The 25,306-nt window shown below is 33.4% G+C and overlaps 2 protein-coding genes across 3 annotated transcripts in view; one reads left to right on the plus strand and one right to left on the minus strand.

Annotated features, from left to right (window-relative positions):
* Positions 1-13,525, minus strand: part of LOC143225066 (dnaJ homolog subfamily C member 9) — a 32,325-nt gene extending 18,800 nt beyond the window's left edge. The window contains exons 1-2 of the mRNA XM_076453765.1: positions 13,288-13,525; positions 11,711-11,863 (exon numbers count right to left, since the gene is read on the minus strand). Coding sequence (XP_076309880.1) covers positions 11,711-11,863; positions 13,288-13,378 — 244 coding nt within the window. The 5' untranslated portion in view covers positions 13,379-13,525. The remainder of the gene's footprint in view (positions 1-11,710; positions 11,864-13,287) is intronic.
* A 7,297-nt stretch (positions 13,526-20,822) lies between these two features.
* Positions 20,823-24,131, plus strand: LOC143227057 (uncharacterized). Of its 2 annotated transcripts, none has more exons than XR_013014846.1 (2): positions 20,823-20,992; positions 21,667-21,943. XR_013014846.1 is itself a non-coding variant. In XM_076458600.1 (2 exons), the coding sequence occupies exon 2, from the start codon at positions 23,209-23,211 to the stop codon at positions 23,725-23,727; it is 519 nt and encodes a 172-aa protein (XP_076314715.1). In that variant the 5' UTR covers positions 20,823-20,992; positions 23,136-23,208; the 3' UTR covers positions 23,728-24,131. The 2 variants fall into 2 exon arrangements, 1 of the variants encoding a protein (XP_076314715.1); XM_076458600.1 differs by lacking the exon at positions 21,667-21,943 and adding an exon at positions 23,136-24,131.
* The last annotated feature ends 1,175 nt before the right edge of the window (positions 24,132-25,306 follow it).

A 25,306-nucleotide genomic window follows, 5' to 3' on the forward strand; every position in this document is an offset into this window, starting at 1 on the left:
CACCTAAAATTGGCCTTTCCAGTCCTGGTTCTGAGTTATTTCACGTTATGACCATTTTCTAATTTCAAATCGAACTAGATGGACTGTTATTCTTAAAAGTTAATCACATTAATAAAGGTCTAATGTATAAATTAAAATACTTGAATGGCATTAAAAATATTAATGGCCTTTAAAAAACTAAAAACATTATCAAGGTGGACAGTGTCACCATCACCAATAACACTGTAACATTATGGGAAAATCTTGGGAAGGTCAAAACATTTGCTCCTCGAGGTAGAGCTTTTTCTATCCATACCAGCCGTTTTTATATATACATTTTTCTCATCATCACAAAATCTTGGGAAGGAACATATTTAAAATGGTGCCATCGTTGAGAGTCATAATGACGGCAAGAAAGTAAAATGTGGCTTATTGTGACCTGAATGTCACACAGATGACTCTACACATTGGTGCATCAGTTCCAGATAAAAGAAAAAACGAGTTAAAAAAACTGTGACCAATGTGTAGTCTAGTTAGAACAACTTCCTCTTTTCAATCTTTACAGAAGTAAGACGGCCAAAGTCCAATATAAGGTTTTATTTGGAAAAGCTTGTTTTCATGTTGCTCACTCCTAGTCAACTGCCAGCTGGTATGGAGCTGAGCCTTGAATACAAGAACATAGTCCATGAATGGAACAAGCATAGTGGTGATAGTGCCAGAGCAGATAGATTTACCTGCAGTGTTGGCAAGGTTGTTCCCATGAATACCAACGTGGCCCTGTATCCAGAAAAACTGGATAGAAGAAGATGTTAAAGAGAAACAAATCAGTTGGTTTTGAATATTGGCAAGAACAGGGTGTGAACTAATGTGAAGCAATTCCAGAGCCAGTAGAGAACTAAGAGAGTAAGTATAAATAGTGCAGTTTCAGTACTGTTTAGCCTCTATGTGATCCAGGGCAAGAGAAATGGCATACAGTTCAGTAGTGAACACAGATCCTGTAGAGGGGATTCTGCACACAACCACTGAACCACAACAAACCATGGCAGAGCACACACAGCCACCTGATTTTGAACCACCTGTATAAATAGGAATGAAAGAATGGTTCAAAAGATGTTCATCAAATAACAGACAGTATTTCCAATCAGGAGTGTCTGCTTTTCTAAGATAACTTAAAGATAGGTCACATTTGGGGACTGTAAAAAGCCATGGTGGAATGGGCTGACCAGTGGATACAGAAATGTTATCCAAGGATGGACCCAATTCATCCCACTGCATCTGGATACAAAGGCCAAAAGGAGCAACAGCAGATCATCTGTTCTGAAAAAGTATAGCCAACTGAGGAAGGAAAACACAACTCCATGTGGGATGCTCTGGTAAGGAACGAAGTTTCAAAGCACATAGTAAAGACAGTGCTTTGGTGTAAGAGTGTGGGATACCTACGAAAAGCATTCCAGGCCCATTTTTGAGCCTTCCATGCCATGTGGCAGGCAAGATTTCACCATGAACGAGGATATCGTGGAAAATATGTCAAGGTTTTAGGAATACATTGAGCAGATGCTTGGAAAAAAACAGTTACAGCTGCCACACAGCCATCTATTGATGGCTTACAGACAATGGCAGGATCAAGTTCTGCAAGAGCAGTGAAAGAGAACTAGCTTGGTTGATCCAGTTTCCAACAGGGCACACGAGTCGGGTGCCATCTACCATGGCCAGTCTCTCAAAATTATAGGAAAATGATCACTGCCTCACAGATTATTGTCAACCCTCCATGAAAAATTGGGTAATAGTGGAGGGGAGCAAATCGAGAGTTCAATGGCAGTAAATAGCACCAATAGGTGCATAAAAATAAGTAGAACTGTTATTAAAAAGAGAAAGGTTGTGATCAGAAAGCATACATTCTATGGAGTGACCCCTTTTATCAATATTAGCATTCCCAGAAGGGATGATGTCCATTGAAGTCCCACAGGATTAAAAAGAGAAATGGCAACTATTCAATGACAGCTTCAAGGTCTGATTGATCATAGGTCTCTTGAGGTGACAGGTCAAGAGAGCAAACAGTAATAGTACGGCCCAAGGAAACACGGATGGCAATAGCCTTCAAGGGTGTGTTGAGTGGTAAAACAGGTGGGCACATGCTGATCAACCAACAGTACCACCCCTCCATGCACTCATCCTTCATACAGCTGGCCATTTCTGTACAAAGAAACTGCCGAAAGGTGACTGTATCGGGAGGTTTCAGAAACGTTTCCTGTGAGGAAAGACATACAGGATGGCAGGAAGCAATCAGTACAGGAAAGACATATAGGACGATAGGAAGCAATCAGTACAGGAAAGACACACAGGATGACAGGAAGCAATCAGTACAGGAAAGACATACAGGATGACAGGAAGTAATCAGTGTTTTGATGTCATCCAGATAAGAACATAAACTTCAACAGTTCCATTGTATTAAGGTGGCTATTTTTATTTATTAAGAACCCTTCTATTTATGACCACATCTTTTTTCTTTACTGTCCTTATTCGAGGGAAATCTATCAACCTCCATGGGTCCTGCCTTGGATCAATTGGGCAGGTTTGTGCTGTTGGAAGAGGATTCCAGTGACTGAGGACATGAATGAATGATTGTTTTGCATCTTGGGGTTGGAGAAGAAGATGTATCTGAGTTAGTGCTTGTACCAGGAAACAAAGGAAGTGGATCTTGGGATTTGTTGGAATGTATATAAGGGACAGAGATGGGCGTTGAAGTTGTTTCATTAACTTTTTTAATGATGGAGGTCAAAAGACTTTCATTTGGTTTGAGAATGATTCTTTTGTAGGTGCAGATAGATCTGTCTGCACTCCCACTGTAGTAGTGGAACAAAGTGCAGTAGCATACGTCCGAGATGAAGTAGTGGACAGCAATTTGAGTCTCAGGATATGTAATGTTATGAATTGTTTTCAAATGCTGCACTTCTTTTTCTTCAAACCATTTAAGGCAACAATAAAAGTGGGACAGGTGAGAGCCATTGTAATTGATGCAATGAGGGTCCATTTCACACTCATAGGCATCGTGATCCTTGCCACAGCAACCAGTACACATCAAGGAACTATGACATGACGTCTTCAAGTGACCAAACAGCTGACACTGGAAACATCCGAGAAGGTTTGGAATATATGGCCGTATTCTGCAATTAAGACAGCCTGCCTTGATGGTGGCAGACAGATGTGGTGATGTAAATGTCAGAATGAGGACACTGGTCAGCATTGTAATTCCATCTTTGCGAGTGGAGATACACCTCACTGCAGAAACTCCTTGGGTGGAGAAACCAGCAAGAATCTCCGAGTCTGGGATGTTCTTCAAATCCCTCTCAACAGTAACTCCTCATGAAGAATTCAAAGTAGCATGAGGTGTAACCTCAATAGGTATATCCCCAATTGCCTTTGAATGCAAGAGAAGCTCACTGTGTTGAGATGTGAACATTTCCACCAATATGTCACCAGATCAAAGCTTCTTTACTGACTTTGGAGAGCCAGCAAGTCCCTCTAGTCCCTTCTGAATAAAAAGGGAGACATTTGCCCTAACGTTTTGTCTGAAAGAGAATGTTGCATAAAAAAATTAAGATACAATAGGTTGTATCTAATGCTGCTCAGAATCTTCAAGACGTGGTCCTTTACCTATGGACTGTTTTTTCACTACTTTAAGTTTTTATTTAGAGGATCCATAAAAAAAGAATATTTTGGTGTCCACTTCAGTGGACACCATGGAATCTTACGAGGGTTCCCATTACAATATCAAACAAGGACACTGCAGCAATGCCAACATGTCATGAGCACTATACCCAAACACCAGCATCAGATACAATGTCCACAACACCTGTTGAGAACATCCAACACTGGTAATTGTTTGACCCTAGCCCAAGTGGACTAACCAAGAGACCCAAGGCCAACTGTCTACAGGAATTCAAGGCTAGTGTGGTGTGTTATGGTGGGACCCCTCAACCACCAAGATCCTCTCCTCCCCTCCATGCATTGCCATGCATGGCAAACATGTGGGTGGATGTTAATATCTCAGAGGAGGTAAACTGAAAGAACAGAACCTTCAGTGGGAGGTCCCCTTGCCACGTACAAGAATCCACACAGAGGGGTTGAAATAATATTACTATATTACATAAACATTAATGTTTTTTGGAAGCTAATTTAATCTTTATCAGTCTTTTCATAATTAGTAGTCAGCAGTCCTAGTTTTTCTAATGGAATTTTACCTTCATTTTAATTAAAATGTGAAATAAGCTTAGGTATTTTTTTGTTTTTCATTCTTGCAAATTTTCGCTCGTATAAATATGTCACAAAGCTTATTAATTATAATTTACTGGACATACAGAACCAGGGAGAATGAATGCAACTGTATGTTTCATAAATATTCCATTTACTATAACCTTGGATTTGCCAGTAATGTCACTACAAGTTGCATCTTCAACCCCATTGCATAAAATAAGAATGTTGAAGATTACAAAATATACAGACTTCAGTCTATAAGAACTAATATTGTTACCTCAAGTTCTGGAGCAATTATCAAACACAACATTAAAGTTTTACCAAAGAACAAAAACTATGACATTAATAGACTTGGTAATTGATATATCTGTACTTAACATTTACTGTCATGTAAAATAACTGATTAATCAATATCCCAACTAACAGTTAATCTTCTGTAAACAAGGTCACTCCACCAGACTGACACTATATTAAGAAATTGATGTTTACTATATTTCTACATTTACAATATCTATTTTCATGAAATTTGGCAGACTTTTACTAAACATTAAAAGCTTGTAAACAAAAAAATCGAAATTTTCAATAAAGTTTTTCTACTGAAGATGTGTGATAACTTACAAAAACTTTACCGAGCCAAGTTTGAAAAAGTGATTTTCATAAGAGTAAAAATGCTTCATTTCACTGTACAGTTTTCATAAACTCTAAAACCTTCCCAAAATGAACATAAAAAATTATCTTGACAAAAACTTATTTACTGTTATTTTCCAAACTCCAACACCAACAAATGAAATATCAGTAATAAGGGTAAAATGAATAATAAAAAAAAATGCACAAAATAATCTAAATCTATTTTTCTTTCTATAATGTTTTGAATATTAAATAGCATATTGTTGTAGAAAATAATTACACTTCAGTTATTATGAGCATGAACTTTATCCTTTCATATCTGCTTTCCTTTAGTTTTATTGTTTTATAGATGGACTTAAACCATCTCACAGTACAAGAAGATTATTTCACAGTAAGACACCTTTGAATAAACAAACAATTAGGTTATAATCACAGTACATTATGTGCAAATGATAGGATACGGAATTTTTAATTGTAGTCATTTAATGTCCTTTATTTAACCTGAAATGTTTCTAATTTTCACATTTTAATTACTTTTACAGCAATAACTAAAGAAATGTACTTAGAAAACAAAACATTTAGTATTGTTTGGAATCAGACTTTACCATCAAGAGGCATGGCATTATAATTTTTTTTTTACTGTGATGTTGGCTGTTCATGCAATTATTTGTAATTCAAATACACATTTTAGAACATAAAAAAAAATTAATGGGCTAGAACAATCTCTTAAAGCTACTATAAATTAACCAGCTTTATAACTAAACTATAAATAAGTTAAACAATTTCTGTTAAATTCTCAAAGCTAAATGCCACAGTTGCAAACAATAAACATGAGGCCAAATATCTTTACAATTACCAAAATGATCTGTGAGGAATCTTAAAGAAAAAGTATTTTTTTCTAATGATTATAAATAATACGATAGCACTGTTAGAGAAAATTAGGCATTATTTATATTACAAACAGAAAGAATACAGGTTCTAAATTTATATTTGGACTTTTCAATATCTGTAGAGTGCATTTGTATTTAGTTTGATATCAGAAAAACATATTACAATAGAAAAAATACCTAAAATGGGTAAAACAAAAAGTAAAGGTTGACAATTTATTTAAAATTAAGAAATTAAAACCTACATCATATAAAACTGAATTATAAACTACATTTTGATGCTAAGCTTAATGATATATAATGAAATTAAATTTCTTAGATTAAGTTACGACTAACTGGGTAGAAAGAATCATGACATGCACACTTTAGCCATTCCATAAATATAATGCCACAAAAATAATCAACTGAATAAATTAGTGATATTGATTATTATTGTTTTAGATTATTCCAACTAGTCAGTAATCAAAATTCTGATAGTTTTCATTAATATTTACATTTAATTCAAGTTTGTTCTGCACAACTGATCAGTGTCAACTAATGGAAATAATCAAAATTAAGATTTCCAAATATTCCTAATTTTGATTATTCTAACCATTGAAGTAATTGAAATATTGCTATTATGTTTGTTGTACAGGGTAAAACTAAGCTACATAATGAGCATTATACATTTGTCATTATCTGAGAAAAAGCAATTACTTGAACACTATATACAGTAAGCCCAAAGATTAATTAATAAGCAAATTCTACTAATTGTAAAGCTCTAAGCATTAATGATCCTTGTGTTAAGTGATATTGGTGATAATGTAATCCCTGGGCAAAATTTTGAATGTTAGTTTTCTATTTCTCAAATCAACTATCTGATCTTGCTCAATTATAGTTTTGTTAGCTTCACAAGACACTGGATCAGAGATTGTAGGAATCTATAGCATGCTACTCTCAATTCATAAATATTTTATGGAAGTCATGCTGGTATTGAGATTGAAGAAATAAAATATCTAATGAACAGGTGAAATTTAAAATGAGAATAAACAATTCTTAAAGATGGATAATGAATGAAATATTGCAAAATGATGTTGGATTGATAAGAGAATCAGATTCTTTCCACACAATACAAATTGGTTCACAGCCAATGGCTATACAAAATTATTTAAATACAACTCCTAAGAAATTTGTATAAGAGGTACTGATACATTATCTTCTTGAAAGTTGTCTGAAATAGAGAGAAATACGTCTATGTTGCTAACATCATTACTTTTCTCAACAATAATCAATGAAGACACGTTTTAAATTACCATAATAATTTGAAGAAATAACTAAAAACATTAGCCTCAAAGACTGAACAATTTCAGAAGATTTTTAAACCATGGCTTCTCTTCAATGCTATGTGTCAAAGGATAACACCATGCCACTTACAAGTTACATACACCTATGGAAGTGGTTTCCAACCTTTTTTATGCTCCGCACCCCTAAAAAATTTTAACATGTTTTCGCACCCCTGGTTGGGAACCACTGATCTATGGTATTAATAATGTAGTGTATTTACTGTTATGCATTTATTTTAATACTTTAGTGTGTTTCAGTTTGATGCATGTAATGTACAATGTTGGATGTGTATAGAAGATTCTTGAGAGTAAGAACCAACAATATTTGTTTTACAAAAATGCTAGCTTGTTTTTGAACATTATTCGAGGATCTTGCCTTAAACTACATGAACCAGCTACGATCAGTAAACTACACACCTTGGAAGTTACAATTGTGATTAATGCTATTAACTGGAAAACTATAGAATGTGACTCAGAACATTTATAGTTTTTGAACATTACAAACCATTCACCTTCAGTGAATCATTTCAAATGTTATTATTTCTACAAGGACATTAAAAAACGTCCTGAGAAAAATCAGCTTGTAACCAGTGTGAGGTCAGCCAAAAAAAGACAGTGTTAGCTTGGGCAAGGTGTAACAATATCAACTCAGAATTAATTTGCTCATCAAGGACCTAAACCATCAACAAAATATTCAGTTCTAGACCAGACAGAAGAGCCAGTATAGTCTATGTTTAGAAAACTTCTGTGTATTAAAATATATTTGTGTCAAAAAGTAACTGTGTATCAATCTCATTGGCAAATATCATAAATCTGATACATATCAACATTCAATTAACTTTTAAATTAAAATTCCCAGCTATTTGACATAGTAATATGTGACTATGTAACATAAATCAATAGACTCGCTTAAATGAGATAAATTATAATACTTAACAATGATATTGGTCAAACAGGTGACAAAAAACAAGTTTCTAGAAGTAACTTCTACCTTTTATCATTTGTAAAGTTGCTACTAATAATCCATTATAACGTATAATGGATACTAAGCAGACATTTTACCAAATCTACCTTGTTTAGTACAGTGAGCATATATTCTCTAAAGCAGTTATGTTTACTTGACATATCCACCTTTGTCCACAAAAAGGAAAGTAGTTACGGTTCTAAGTCCTCAAAATTAGGACATTAAGTACACAGTAAAAAATGTTACTGTGAGTGTATTAATCAAGACATCATTAGAGCAAATATCATCCATTCTAGAGATATTTCCACTTGAAGATACACTTAATATACAAGCAGGAAATAAGGCCAACACCCTTACCATGTATATGTATGTGTGGAGGGAGGCATGTACAATAGGTTTTTTACATTGATTACATATTTAAGTTAAATCATGTTCTTTCCATATGATATTTAGCTGAAAAAGAAATTCTGTAAACAAATTTAATGCTAACAAAATACAATAAAAGGTTACTAACAGCACTGATTTAAAACTAATACTGTATTTTTCTTCACACCTGAAATTCTAAAATATATCAAACCATTATAAATATAAAGTAATAAACTTTACTGTCTTATCCAATATTAAAACATTCAATAATCCAAAACAAAAGTACTAAATATTAAAACAGAAGAATGGAAACCTGATTTGTAATGTTACCTACCTACTTGTTTTCATAGCTTTTTCCCCAAATAATGTAAACAATGTTTAAATAATCATGTAAACAGACTGACATAAGTGTTCAAAATAAGTATCCAGACAGACAGTTCATACAATTATATATCAAGTGAGACACAAAAAAGGCTTTCTCTAGCAATGGCACTTCTGTTCCCAGTGTACTTAACATTTATTATGAAATGCTTAAACGTCATAGCTTTTCCATAACCCAACAGAATTCTGTAGTCTCACCATTTCAATCTTTTTAACTCCTTTAGATACTGAAGTATATTATCTGGGTGAAAAAATCCTAATAAGAGAGTAAGCACTGTAATGTGCCTTCAACAAATAACAAGCAGTAAGCCTATTATAATATGCTAATGAGTAATTTTACAATATGTAAAATGAAAAATACTTAGGTATGTTAAACAGTGTTTCTGACATTGCATCATATGTATTAAGAAATTAGTAAATACACTACTCTAAGAAAACTTGAGACTAATTTTACATTCCTTAAAAAACTAGGCTCAATGATTATATAATTATTTAGTAAAAAACACATCAAAAGACTCAATAAGACCAACAGCTTAAAACGATGAGATAAAAATCATAATCTTCAATTACCATACCAAAATAATTTCAATTAACTTCCAAAAAATTTGTTTGCCATAAATAAAAATTAAATGGACATAAAGCATGTCATTCATGAAGTTTAATAATGTTTGAAAATTTTACAAAACTTACTAGCATTATTACAATTCTAATTAAAGTTTAGAGCTAAAAATTAATTTATGTATTTCAACATGCCACAAAACTTTAAAAATAACTGTGCAATGATCATTTTCCTCATGTTCTGTTAGATATACACACAATTTCATTTACATCTAATACGAAAGTAATGATTTAGAAAAGTGCACATACTAAATTCATGAAATAATGAAATTGTGGTTTATTGTTAAAACACTAAAAACATTTTGTAGTTTTTATTCTACAAGATATTCTTCTTAATGCTGACACTCAAACTTTATTGGGTTCCTACTGTACACAAAAACAGTGTAATAATATTGTTACATTAATTATCATATATTTGATACAGTGTTTGTGGAATTGAAAGTTTGTGAATTAAAGAGGTGTGTGTGTATCATATATATTGTGAACCATTGTGTCTGTTCAAGGATTCACCTCTCTTTCATTTTAAAAGCTGCATATGCAGCCAAAGCTCAATATTCACTTTTGAAATGACTAGAGTACATGTGTAAATAATGTTTATGTCAAATTTCATTTCACAAGCATGACGCACTAAACTATGATTCATGTACTTGTCATCACGAGAAACTATCATTCACCTTTCCAAATGTGACCCAACTTAGAATAAAATTGTAGATTTACCATATTGTTGAACAGTTCTTAGCATGACTGAAATACTGAACAATTACAATTCACAGCAGGGAGTATAAACAGCTCAGAGCTATGGCTCCGAGAGAAACCAAGAATGCAACACAACCTTTTTAGAGTCCATAAAATAATTCAAATTAAATAGATTTACATAATCTTTCCCGTCATTGAGGATGGATACATACATGCACACACAGTTTTAGTTTGGTGTAAAGGTGTTAATTTTCAAATGTTTGAACTACACTTCCATAATTCGGAATTTATAACAGAATGAGCAATGTCAAAACCTACTCATCCAATGGGCAAGCTATAACAGCAAAACTTGTTCCAGGCATCAGGCAATACAAATTACATGCCTCTTTAGCATCTGTTTGATCAAACAGCCTATAACAATTGTCAATAGAAGCTTTGGAAGTCTGATTGCAATCCATATAGATTAAATGTCTTGTCAGTTGTTTGTCTTCATTACCAAAAGGTGCAGTTCATCCTTATACAGAGTCTACCAAACTTCTTCATTTAAAAATTTTTACTATTACGTACCTTATAATCTAGAATTTCAATAAATTCCTTTTGTACAAATCCTTCAAATTTAACCAAGTATCAGTAAGTCTTATCATATAATCTTTTCTCAACTTGAACACTAAGCTAAGCTATTTTGCTCTTGATATTTTTATTGTAAGAATAACAGCAACTACATTTCCCTATAAATTTGATACTTACTTTACATACTATTTTTATAACATATGCTCTAATGCATTATCCAATTTCCTTGTTGCTCTATTTATTTTAAATTTTCCAAGCTTTCTCACCACTATGTACACTTAAACTGTCTTTATGGACTTCTTTAGAAGGTTTCCAATTATTTTGCTACCTAACCTGCTTAATTGGAATTACTTTGTAACATACAATTCACCCTTACTCAAAACACTAAACCTCAGGTACAATCAGCCCACCTGTTGTGCCAAGCATAAATCTTTCACTTCAGTCATATATTCAATCAAGTAATTCATTTTTACATATAGACCAAAGGAGTACTAAAAGGACCATAAATCTATTTCTATCTTTAAAAATCTGTAGGAGACCATAGATGTAACCAAAATCTAGTCAACATTTGGTTTCCTTTACAAATAACTTTATCAGTGTACTAGATGACAGTCCTCAACTCTGTAACCCCCTTGAGCAACTACTTCCTCATTCTAAGGAGCCAAGAATTGAAATCTATTAAGTCACTAGTATCTCAATATGCACTTTCTAGAAAATAACCTACCTGAAAAATATGCATTGAAAAATTCTTTTCTGCTTCTTTAACAATTTCACATCAAAAATTTATGATTTACTTAATAAATATTTTAAAAAATCCAACAGTTTTGTAAAAGTTATGTTGTAAAGCCTCCAAAATTTTCATTTAAATTGAATATCAAATGCTTTAAAATTAGGTTGAATTTGGCCAATAGTTAAAGGAAATTACTGCTACGGGACTTACTAGTGTCTTACACCAGTGCATTTTAAACTTACACAATCAGACTAGGACAAAAATTACTATATGAAATAATATGTTAATATTTTAAAACTAAAACAAAAATACTTACCAGTTTCATCATATACAGCCTTCTTCTCTTTGTCTGATAGGATGAAGTAGACTTTAGCCAAAGTCTGAAATTTCTTTGTTGCCTCTGCCTTCTGACCTTCTTCCACTCTGTCAGGATGGACTTTCAGTGACAGTTTACGATAGGCTGTTTTTACTTAAACAAAAACCAGAAATTTACTTACACAGGCATGCAAAAGAGATCCAATTTACATTAATTGGGCAAGGCCTTAATTTTGGATAGATTATTTCATTCTGAGATAAAAGTACCTTCCCTTCTACTTGAAGCTGCTACATGCTACACATTTTATGGAACCTCTCCATAATCATTAATAAAATGCAGTGCTCTGTTTCAGGCAAGAATGAAATACAACTCTTTCCTTACTGTAAATTTCTTAAGAATTATAAAAAGACAGGAAACTTAGTTCAGATAGTTTTATATTCTCAATAAGGTGATTAACTTATGGTATGAGCTGCCATAGGCTGTAGTAGAGGCCAGAATTTTGCAAGAGATTTAGAGGGAATCAATGATTTCTTTAAGAACTATGGATTTAAATTTTCACTTCTCTTACATGGAGATGTTGACTGACAGCCTTAAATAACCAAATGGTTCTTTTACTATTTACACGTGTTATGCCTTGACAAATATACTAATGATAATATTAATCCTATTTCAAATTTAACCTAACACTTATCAGTGAACCTTTTTTAATATATGCTTCATTCCTCTTGTGAAGTATTTCTTTTATATTAATCTAAAAGACAACTTAAAGCAGGAACATAAGACTATTTTAAACCACTAAAATAATGACTGTCTATCATTATCAGACTAGTATTGCAATGTGTGACAATGGAAAGAACAAGGCTCATTATTTTAAACTGCATTTTGAAAAATGTTCTCAAAAACAAACTGGTTTCATAAAGTGAAGTATTCAATGTTCCAATTGCTTTCTCCACAAATATAATTGAGAAATATTCATACATAATCTAAACGATTCTTTCAGTTTTAACCTCAATAACCAGTATTACTATCAATATTAATGTAAACATGGATATAATTTTCATTTTTTTATATAATAAAATGTACACTCAACAGCCTTAAAGCAAGCTATAAAGTACATGTTAAATATTTCTGAATTTAAAAATATATGAACGAACTATTTAGAAACATTTCAACAAGAAAAATATATTCTTATTAATGTAACAAATAAACATAAAGCAAATAAAACATCCATCAATGGAAATTATTAAACATACAAGATTGTGATAAGCCTAATAACGAAAAAATTGTTATTCTGCACTTTAATTTAATAAATTTCATTACTAGCTCATTTTTTTCGTACACAATTAAATAAAAATACTTATATAAAATGTAAAGTAAAATCAAGACCCAAAGTTACAAAATATTATCAAAGGCAGCTCTAGGTTTAACTATATATTTATCATATACATTGTCTCAAGATAAGTTGTTAGTTGTGTTAATTTATTACGTTAACCTCTTAATTATTGTTAACACTGTCTTATACGATACAATCACTTCTAGTTTTATATTACAATAATCAGTCATTATTTGGAACATACACTCTTTCTCTGATGCATCTTCTCCAGTTCCTAGAACAAAATAAAGTTTCTTTGTACCAAAATACGTCTGACAGTCGTCTAACAAACCCATTACGAAAAAGAAAATATTTAATTACATTGACAAACAAATTAAACTTATATTTCACTTATTTTAACAACCAATACAAGTGACTTTTCAATCTCAACTTCTCTATCACTAATAAAACTGGCGCTAATTTACGAACCTCCTAAAATATCTACTTTACTACCATCTGCCGGATAATATAAGTGAATTAAACATACTTGCATATTTTTTAGAAATTTTTGCAGAATGATTTTAAGTATTTTTATTTATATTTTTTGTAATTAATCACAAAGCCATACAACGGGCTAGCTGTGCGTAAACCGATATCGAAATCCTATTTCTAACGTTGTAAATCCTCAACCTTGTCGTTGTAGCACTGGGAGGGATTTATAAATATATATTCGTACAAGCAATCGTTTATAGAACACATAGTTTTTCAATTATTACCTCGGAATTATTGTTTATGCAACAATTTTCAAATGGCACACTGCATAAGAACTTCAACGCTATCTTGGTTTTTTTTTAATTTGTAGTATAAGTAAATTAATGTGTAAAAAAAATATACACGTAGTGTAATTTACAGTTGAGAATTTTCATTCCTTTGCTCCGAGGCCCGGCATGGCCAAACGTGTTAAGACATGCGACTCTTAATCTGAGGGTCGCGGGTTCGCATCCCCGTCACGCCAAACATGCTCGCCCTTTCAGCCGTGGGGGCGTTATAATGTGGCGGTCAATTCTACTATTCGTTGGTAAAAGAGTAGCCCAAGAGTTTGTGGTGGGTGGTGATGATTAGCTGTCTTCCCTCTAGTCTTACACTGCTAAATTAGGACGGCTAGCACAGATAGCCCTCGAGTAGCTTTGTGCGAAATTCAAAAACAAACAAACAAACCTTTGCTCCGACACTCTTACGAGAGCCTTTATAGTTAGCATCGAACTGTTTTTTTTACTAATAACATTGATATGTGCCTGAAGATTACAAGGTATAGCCTATATAATTGATCTGACAGCTGACCTGCTTCTATTACCATCTTTTTTATATCTATCTATGCTTTTATACATCTATCATTTATATCTCTGTTCCGAGGCCCTGCATGGCCAAACGTATTAAGGCATGCGACTCGTAATCTGAGGGTCGCGGGTTCGCATCCCCGTCGCGCCAAACATGTTCACCTTTTCAGCCCTGGGAGTGTTATAATGTAACGGTAAATCTCACAATTAGTTGGTAAAATAGTAGCCCAAGAGTTGGCAGCGGTGGGTCTTACACTGCTAAATTAGGGTCGGCTAGCGCAGATAGCCCCCGAGTGTCTTTGTGCGAAATTAAAAAAAAAACACTTCAAACAATATTCACAGGGATTTTGCTGATCTGCGTGAATTATTTAAATATTACACACAGTACCAGATAGCGTTCGCGTTGACTTTTCATTTGGCATTTACCTTATAGGCGACGAAAACATTGATGTATGGTCTAAAATTATAAATACTATTTTTATTAATTGCAATATAAAGCGCCTTTAGTTACAAATGTACTTTCTTCATTTAGTGTCTCACTACTAACTCTGCTCACTTCTGAACTGCAATCAATAATTATTAATAACTGACACGTTTGTTACGCTTATACATGACAGACATAGAGAAAGAAATAATAAATTGTGCCAGAAACTAAAAATAAACCGTAAATGTTCATGTTTTTGCAGAATATTAAAAAAAAAAAAAAGTTTTCAGCCAGAAAAAAAAGATGCTTCATACCTTCAATTTTTATAACTTCTTAATATGTAATACAAAATACACAATAAAATACTTTTAATTTTAATTTATTTATACTTGATCGTTTATTCCAAAGTTACAGTGTATGTCCCGTTTTTTTTTTTGATAAACCTAACATCTCTCAAAAATGGGCATGTTTCATTACTCGGACTTCTTAAGACATCCCAATATAGCAAGGTAATATAATATCTGAGACATTTTATGCTAAAAATAAAAATTCATTCACTCTTCAGCTTGTAAGTCACATCATACAGATTTTCATCAATTCCAAATAGATAAAAAAGATGAGAGCTAGCTTCACCAAAACCTAATTACCAAAAGAGCATGCATGAGCAGGGATTCGAACCAAATATGAAAATGCAACAGTAACTGAGCGATGGCGATCATCATAATATGTTAATAAGTTTTTCTTTCATGCAAGAATTTTATCTTAATGTTGTAAGAAAAATAACGCAACCTTAAAGGTCTTAATAATGAAGTTTTATATGAATACAAAGAAGTCGAAGTTACATATTCATCATGAACAGTAAGATAAATCAGGAAAGAAAAATTGAAATATTTCCCATAAAAAAATAGCCAAGGAATTCCCCAGTTATCCCATTTACTACTTTTATATTAAACGAAAAATTTTAGCATCATTTAAAGATTACAAATTAACTCTTTCTGCGAAACTGGTTTGTGACTGGCAAATTATTGTAAGTTTATGTGTACCGCTAACTGTGTCAGTTACTCAATTGAGTAGTCACTTACAAACTAAGCTCCTCAATCAGCTTTTGAATTCGTAAGTGTATTATGTCACGCAGTTACTTTATAAGCTAATAGTTATGAATCATTTTTACAGTAACTTCTATCACAGGAAACTTCTCCATTCAGTTTTTGAGATGAACAAAAACAGACACATATATCGGTATATTTTAGAAATGTGTGATAATGAACAACAAAAATATAGGTCACGAAGTTATCATGGCTATCTTGAAAACAGTTGACATCATGAGGCGCCAGAAAATTGTAGAGAAGATTCAGAAAACTGATATACATAACAGAAATTAATATATTATAATTCTGCCTTATATATTATCAGTTCATAAAACGTTTTTGTAAACAAGAGAATGTTTTAGGTATGCTAAGTTTGTTTGTTAATGGATAATTATGGAAGTGGCTCATTTCTGTTGCTCGTAAAGATTCTGAAATTTGCTAAGTTAAGTGTTCTTTAGAATGGTAAAATTCATTTGTACGTTGACTGGTGATATGAATAAGATCATATTGGAGTCTTATGTGTTATGTAAACTTTATTACTATTCGGGACGTTATTTTCTATTTCTTTAAGAATGGAGTTGTTTGGGTACTTGATTCGCCCAGCATGTTCACTATGAAGGCATTATAGTATCATGGCCTTTCCAATATTCATTGTTAGAAGAGTAGCCCAAGAGTTGACGATGTTTTGTGTTAACTAGCTGTCTTTCATCTAGCCTATCACTTATAAATTAGGGACGGCTATAGCAGATAACCTTCCAATAGTCTTGCGTAAAATTCATCAAAATTAAATAAATTTAAGAATATGGCCAATTATTGGCTTAGTCAGTTGAAGGAATCAACACTGAGTATTTTATGTGGAAAATAAAAATTGTTAATTTCTTATGTGTATGAAAGATGTAAATAGTTGTAAAAAGTATATTAAGGAAATTTACAACGTTATTGCATGTAACAGAGTTTCGAAACAAATAATTTACTACACTTAACTTTCCAATTCTGTGCACAACTATGAAGTCAAATCTTCTTGTTTTAATTAATATCAATTTCATTGAACAAGCAGCGTCTTGAACGATTCACTAGTTAAATAAGTTATCATGATCTTAAAAACTTAAAATTTACATTTTTTTTCTAATTCTGGACGATAATGAATAAGTACAACTAGATATTATATCCTATAATCGGATATTACGTTTCTTTGGGTGTAGAATATGAACAGCCTAGGGGATTAAACCCTCAAGATTATTAGTGTCTTGCACAAGGATAGCACCCAAGTTTACATCTAAAGAATTAGTATGTGCTACAATTTTTTATACAGAAACATAAGATATTTCAAGATTGATTCTTCAAAATGGCATTTTCCATATAGTGAGAAACATTTAGTCTAAAGGTAGGGATATACACCAGACATGTGTTACTATAAGAGAAAACCAATGTGTCTGAAAGAAATTCGCTGCTGAACGTTTGACGTTGTCTTTAAAGGATATCTGACAACCATCTTTTTGCAGTCACAACCTGTGGAAGAACTGTTACTATAAATAGCACTCATGGAGAATGAAAGTATACTCACTCTGAAGTTTGTCCTCGGAATGTACAAGACTCAATCGAGTGATAAATACCATGATGATACGCAGCTTAGTGAATCTGAAACTGTTTATATAGTCTCCATAAGAGCCTAAGGAATTTCAGTCAGGGTAAAATTGCTCTGGTTCTTGTCAGTGATATCACCTAATCAGAATGTTCAAAATTGTCGCTGATGGATATTGTTAACCACTTGGGTCTGCTTCATCAGTAAAGGAAATAACAACTGCAAAGAGGCTAAGGTGGTGATCTGTGGGGCAGTTTTAAATCACTAAGAGTATGGAGGCCTTCTTTTAAAGCAATCAGGAATCACTAAGGAGCCAGGACGGGTGTTGAACTATTTGGTAAGATACAGCAAGTACCTAGGCACTCTCCAACCTCTTAACCAAAACAGTTCAATCTGGAGTTGGCTGAGAGTTTGAAGTTGGGAGGCTTATGCCGTGATAGCAGTTATTCAATGAAATGAAGCAGATATCACCTCCGACTTTTAAGAAAATGACAAAAGGAGGATATAAATTGTTTCATCATGCTTTACAGATCGGTCTCTACCTGAAACAAATGGACTCTAGAATACGAAGTGTAACTGACACTTGCCTTTGAATTTAAATGATCCAGCCCTCAATGACATTGAACATATGAACAAGTAGAATATTTGTAATTGCAGTACAGTCAGTACTGTGCCGTTATGGCACGGAGAAACATCTATCGAGCCAAGTTTAAGGTTCAAAGGATGGTTTCCTCTGAGTATTTTGTTGTCGATGTGCCATAGACTGTATTTGGTAATTTATCCATCAATGGACTCTGCAAATCGTGGAAACATCCTTGTGGATAAGTTTTCTGAGGGACCAAGAACTAAAACAATGCAGTACCATCTGAGAGTGAAATGCATTCATCATTTCCTTTATTGTTTGGTTACCAATCCAGATCCCTTGGGAAAATGGAGGAGTGAAACTGCTATGACATATCATATAACAACCACTGGTGTCTGGTAAGCAGCTATACACATACAAGACACATCTTTTTAAGTGAATAAACGTTTAAAACTACATTTCAAATACAATTCGTTTCTGTTACAAATATAAACACAACTTGAATAAAAAAATGACATATTCCTCCATTGTCACTAATAAAAAGATGCATAGGTCACGTTTCTACATTTCTCAGTTGCGCAGTGTAGATTAAATAACAATTTTCATCTGATTAAATAAAAAGAAATCACACACAAACATTTCAATTCAAAATAAAAAATACATCATTTACACTGTAAACAACACAAAAGACAATCTTTTTTATTATTATTCGATATACTCTAAACTAACCCACTTATTAAACAAAGATATCTTAAATTTCAGGCCAAACGTTTTGTTCGCCTAAAAATTGTGCTCTTTGCATGTTTACATACCTGTATATAATAAAATGTGCTTGAGTAAATACATATACAACACTTGTATAAATATAATATCACTCATCAAATGCACACGCATAGATGTATATATATATATGCCTATATCACATAAAAGCCCAACAGTGATACTATTCTCTAACACCTGGAATACTTCAGGAACTGAACTAGATCTTCCTTTGTAAGCAACTTGAATACTAGTGCCATTGTACAGTGATTGTGTAAGTAGCTATCTGATACAAAAATCACTGATAGTACTTTTAAACCTAGCCATTATCCTCTTATTTGTGATTCCGGAGAAACAATACCGTTATAAATCTCGTGTCCGCAGGCAAACTCTTTAGTGTAAGAAGCACGTGGGAATATGTGCTGTTCTCAATGTCAGCTTTGAACGCCAATTTGGGATATTACCAGACAACCTTGCTACAAAGCTCGTCACTTTTTAAATAAATTACTCGCCACTTTGCCTTGGAGATTTTCAGCTGTTTAAATAATAACCGACGATGTTTGGACTCGTTATTATGCTTTTTATTGGTGTTCATTGGGAAGAACCATGGCAGTGACAAGGAACTGTGAAGAGATTTTGTGAATCTTGGATTGAAATATATTGAAGTTAATGTCCTTTCTTCTTATTCCAATTTTCAAATAAAGAGGTAGATAACTAATACTTTTCAAGAAAGCATTTCCAGTGTTCAAAATTGACAGAAAATCAATGGAAAAATAATGACACCTGTAATACTACATATTAAAAAAAAAAAATTTTTTGTATTAATTCAATACGTAGTATTGATCTATTTCTTTGCACTGAAGTTATTTCTTGTTAAGTTTCGATTTACACCTTTGTTTTCTGCTATTGTGATAGTTAAGGCAGTTTATCTGTTGACGAAGAGCGCCTTATAATATCACATTGCGTCATTGCTTTCAACAAGCTGATGAATCCGGTGTATCACTATTATTCCTACCTAGTTATTTGGCCCAGCATGGTCAGGTGGTTAATGTACTCGACTCGCGATCCTCACTCTTGGGTTACTATTTTACCAACAAATAGTGGGATTGACCGGTGGGTGGTGACTACTAGCTGCCTTCCCTCTACTCTTATACAGCTAAATTAGGGACGACTAGTGCAGATAGTCTTCGTGTAACTTTGCGCGAAATTCAAAACAAACCAAACCGAACATAGTTATTTAGGGATTTTTCTCACGATATAATGGCATAACTTAGTAAAGAAATTTTGTAAAATATAGTAAAAATTTTATCTTAATTTTTCCTTATAAAAATGGAGGAATTTATTTTGGTATTATGAAGGTTGGTTTGGTTTGGTTTTTGGAATTTCGCACAAAGCTACTCGAGGGCTATCTGTGCTAGCCGTCCCTAATTTAGCAGTGTAAGACTAGATGGAAGGCAACTAGTCATCACCACCCACCGCCAACTCTTGGGCTCCTCTTTTACCAACGAAAAGTGGGATTGACCGTCACATTATAACGACCCCACGGCTGGGAGGGCGAGCATGTTTGGCGCGACTCGGGCGCGAACCTGCGACCCTCAGATTACGAAGCGCACGCCTTAACGCGCTAGGCCATGCTATTATGAAGGACTAATTTTAGTTCACTTCTAAATAATAGCAAGTTTCTTAAACGACCACTGTTCCCAATTTAAATGTGTGAGATACTCTTGTAGTACACAATGAGATACAATGCGAATAATAGTGTTTGGTGTGAAGTAACGATGAATTCTGAATCTTACAAGTAATTCTACCCATTTGTTGTAGTTTAAGATGACGATCCGAATTATTAACGCAGATCTTTAACACTGGTATGGATAAACTTAATTTAAAAAATATTGTAACGACATCTAGTAGGGATTTTATTAAGTATAAAAATGATATATTTATTCTCAAATATCGTCTTCAGTTCAAAATTCCCCCCTAGTGGCTCAGCGGTATGTCTGTGGACTTACAACGCTAAACACCGGGTTTCGACACTCGTGGTGGGCAGAGCACATTGTGTAGCTTTGTGCTTAATTCAACAACAACAGTTCAAAATGTTTTTTTTAAATGCATCTGTTAGTTAGTTAAGCTGTAAAATAATGTGTGGTAACTGAATAACTACCAAACTGACAATCATGTTCAAAATCACAGTCTTTAAGTAAGTTTGGAAATATATCATTTATATTTTTTAAATGTTGATGTGTAAGGATAAAGTATGTATGATTTTGTTAACGTCAAACTCCATGTTATTATTGGTTAGAATTGAGACTATATCTTCAGTAAAAAAGAGAAACCTGGTTATTTCTTAGAGTTATAAATGGTGGATAATAAAAAACATGAACTTACGCGATTTTGTTTTGTTTGTTTGTTTAGAATTAAGTACAAAGCTACACAATTAGCTAATTGTGCTCTGCCCAGCACGGGTATCGAAATCCGTGGTTTAGTGTGTTAGTCCGCAGACATACCACTGTGCCACTGGGGTGCGCGGATTTTGTTTAACGCAATGCACTTATATGTGGTTATTGTTAATTCTAAAGCAGTTTGATTTTCAGGAATAGTATAAGTAGGTGGCTATGTTCAGTATCATAATTGTAGCGTAGTCAATTTTTGGAAGTGACTTTTAAGTTATTACCTTGTAAAATGTAATTGGTTTTTTATCAAATGGAAAAGTGGAACACGTGTCTGTAGCTTATCTGTTATAAGGAGCAGCTGATAAACAAAATAACACTCGAATATACCTTAAATCTTCATACCACTTCAGATATAAATGAATATAATCCACAAAGACTTAGACACTGTCATTAAAAACATGATGCCATATATGTTCTGCAGGCTTGGTGCATACATAAAAGGGCGAGGCAAACAATTTCAAGACACGACGTAGGAGTCAAATTTGTATTAAACAGTTGGAGTCTTCTTGCGTAGGAATGGAACCTTGATCAGGTCCGACGATTCAGTGCCGCGAAAACCGCCTGTGACGAAAAGTTTGGCAACATCCCAATGTGGAAAGCTGTTATTTTACAAAAAAAATGTATAAATAAATGAAAGAGTCATATCCATATTAATATATCTGAATAGCTATTTAAAAGTGGTTACTGTAATGACATTTTTGAACTGTTTCTCTGTAAAATACATTTCCAAAAATAAAACTGTTATGACATGTGCCGAAAACCGCAAACGAAGATGTTAATTTTCGATTGTTTTCGTTTCTCAAAGGGTAAAAAGATCTATTTTTTGTCTTCAATAAATTTACGCTTTATTTTTTCAGCTGAATTTGGAAGTAAGAATGACTGTAAAACTGTAAGATCATTGAAGTGTATAAAATCTATACTAATATCTAAGTAACAATGATATTTCATCATGAGATTTATAAGTCACAATGTTATTATCAAGTTAAAAATTAATGTTAAACATTATGCCAGCTTCTATCTCATATTAAAATGTTTAACTGTTGAAAAGGACAAATACGAGAAACTGCAAAAAATAGACTATAAATTGCTTAAACTGAATGATATCGTAAACTACTACTTAAACAGATCTCACTTTAATATTTTATTATCATTTTATTCATTTATTCCTTAAACAGAATAAACAGGTCTGTCTTTAAACAAGAAGATGAATTATCGTTAGTGATGCACCTTTCTTCAAATTTATGAGTCGCAACAGTCTTTTATATCATAATATTGATTAAGGTTTTCAATGAAGAAGATATCGCTGATTTAAACATCTAACTGTCATAAGAATGTCAGTCAATTTAAATATGAAAGTGTCAGAAAAATTATTGTCTTTACACACAGTATTACGTATTACAATTTATCTCGAACCAGTCTTCGATTTATTATGTTATGCACACTATGTATTAAGATTTCAAATAACTGGAAATGTTAATTTATATTTAGAAGTTAATTGAACTAGTTGAGGTACTCGTACCCCGGATTTTTTTACCAGCAGGGCCCGGCATGGCCAAGCGTGTTAAGGCGTGCGACTCGTAATCTGAACGTCGAGGGTTCGCATCCCATTCGCGCCAAACATGCTCGCCCTTTCAGCCGTGGGGGCATTATAATGTGACGGTTAATCCCACTATTCGTTGGTAAAAGAGTACTTCAAGAGTTGGCGGTGGGTGGTGATGACTAGCTGCCTTCCCTTTAGTCTTACACTGCTAAATCAGGGACGGCTAGCGCAGATAGCCCTCGAGTAGCTTTGCGCGAAATTAAAAAAAAATCTTTAACAGCAGGTAAAGGTAATACTTAAATAGCCTTGTTCGTGAAGCGAATAATTTATAGAAACATTTCTCATTTCAGTACTTTTACGAATCAAGAAAATGAAGTTCAGGAAGTTATACACATAAAAATAACATGTTAGTTAAATAATTGTATGTACCCATACAATTTGTTGTTCCCACCATTGCACATAAAATTGGGTCTTATGAAACAGATTGACACATCTTTTGATAAGGAGTCTGCAACCTTCAAGAACCTCCGAGACTTCTACCCTAAACTGTCTGAGGCAAAGATCAAAGCTGGTGTCTTCGTTGGACCACAAATAAAAAAGATCCTGGAGCACACAGAATACCCCAATAAGCTCAGTAGGAAGAAAGAGAAAGCTTGGGGCAGCTTTGTCGCAGTAGTTCGGGGCTTCTTGGGCAATCACAAGGCCGAAAATTATGTGGAACTCATTGAGACTCTGGTAAAGAACTACGGCAAAATGGGCTGCAGGATGTCCCTGAAAGTCCATATCCTTGACACTCATCTTGATAAATTCAAGAACATGGGAGCATACTCAGAGGAACAAGGCGGGCGCTTCCACCAAGATATACTGGACTTTGAACGCCGCTACGAAGGAACGTATAACGAAAACATGATGGTAGACTATATTTGGGAGCTGATACGTTAAAGTGATTTACATTAAAGTCGCAAATCTCGAAAAAACTACTCATTTCTAAAGATTTTTGTTCTTTTTGTATAACTTTAGTATAAATACATGTAAACCTTGATTCATGTGTTGTTTTATTCAGACCTTATGTAAGTGAAAATGTGCAAATTTGCCCGTTTTTACATAGAAAATAGGTTAATTTCTAAATTTCATTATCCAGGTTATAAAAGCAAAGTTTGAAGGGAATAATGTCCATTTTCTGTACTTTTACAACATAAGCAATTAAAAAATAACACATACTATTCAGGAACAAATGTTGTGCCCCATGGTGTGTAATTAATGTTTAGAACATTTTGACAACATCAACTTTCTAGTAGTATTATAGACGTAATGTTTATTTCTGTGGTTAATTACATTGTAGTACACCACCTATACTTAAGTATCCAAATATATTTCTAGTTAATTTCATGTTTACAAGAATAAACAGTTTATCAATTTTATACGACTTTGGTGTTTGTATATTTTACTTACAAATCCTACATGAGGCTATCAAACGTATGTACTTTTTTATTTACTACCATAATACAATTAATAGTTTGGGAATAATGGCTTATAATTTTTTTTCAAATTCAAATAAAATGAACGCTGAATTAAATATTGTAAACTCTGAAGAAAAATATCTAAATTTCATGTTCCCTGATGGCACAGCAATAAGTCTCAAAACTTATCATGCTAAAACTTTATCTAAAAGCATTACACCCGATTGATCTATTTATACAAATTGTACACATATGGTGTTTTTGTTGTTTTTTTAATTTACAGGCTTCCTGCATCTCCGATTGTTACTGTACACCTTTGTATTACGTATGCTGTTGTTCTGACACCCTGACATTAGACTTATGGTATACATCTATAAATCTTAACTTAAAATACATATTATTTAAAAAAGACAACAACTGGAAAACCGAACTGTAAAATGGGAAAATTTGTCTTGTAGGCATCACTTGCCATTGTTCTTGTATAGACATTATGCTATCTGGTAAGACAGCGGTAGAACACGGGCATGTCACTTACAATATAAAAAAAGTTTGTTTTTTGAATTTCGCGCAAAGCTACTCGAGGGATATCTGTGCTAGCCGTCCCTAATTTAGCAGTGTAAGACTAGAGGGAAGGCAGCTAGTCATCACCACCCACCGCCAACTCTTGGGCTATTCTTTTACCAACGAATAGTGGGACTGACCGTCACATTAAAATGCCCACACGGCTAAAAGGGCGAGCATATTTGGTGCGACAGAGATTCGAACCCTCGACCCTCAAATTACAAGTCGAACGTCTTAACCCACCTTGCCATGCCAGGCCCTCACAATTAAAAGCCAGCAATCTTTCCAGTTATATATATGTTGATACACCTCAGTTGGCGATACCTAAATCAAATCAAATCAAAGGTTAAAAGTGTTTATTTATTCTTCTGTTTGCTATATTTTTAGTGGTATACTGTGTTGGTATTTATTTTAAATAAGGTAGAAAACTGAATCGAAAAACCCATCAGTTGGTATTAGCCCTGTCTCGTACATCGCCTGTGGTTCACTGGGTATAATGA

Source organism: Tachypleus tridentatus, chromosome 9 (assembly GCF_004210375.1).
Source record: "Tachypleus tridentatus isolate NWPU-2018 chromosome 9, ASM421037v1, whole genome shotgun sequence".
Lineage (NCBI taxonomy): Eukaryota > Metazoa > Arthropoda > Merostomata > Xiphosura > Limulidae > Tachypleus > Tachypleus tridentatus.

What these genes read in the sequence shown, in the direction of transcription:
- LOC143227057 (XM_076458600.1), top strand. Translation starts at nt 23,209, where the DNA reads ATGTACCCATACAATTTGTTGTTCCCACCATTGCACATAAAATTGGGT.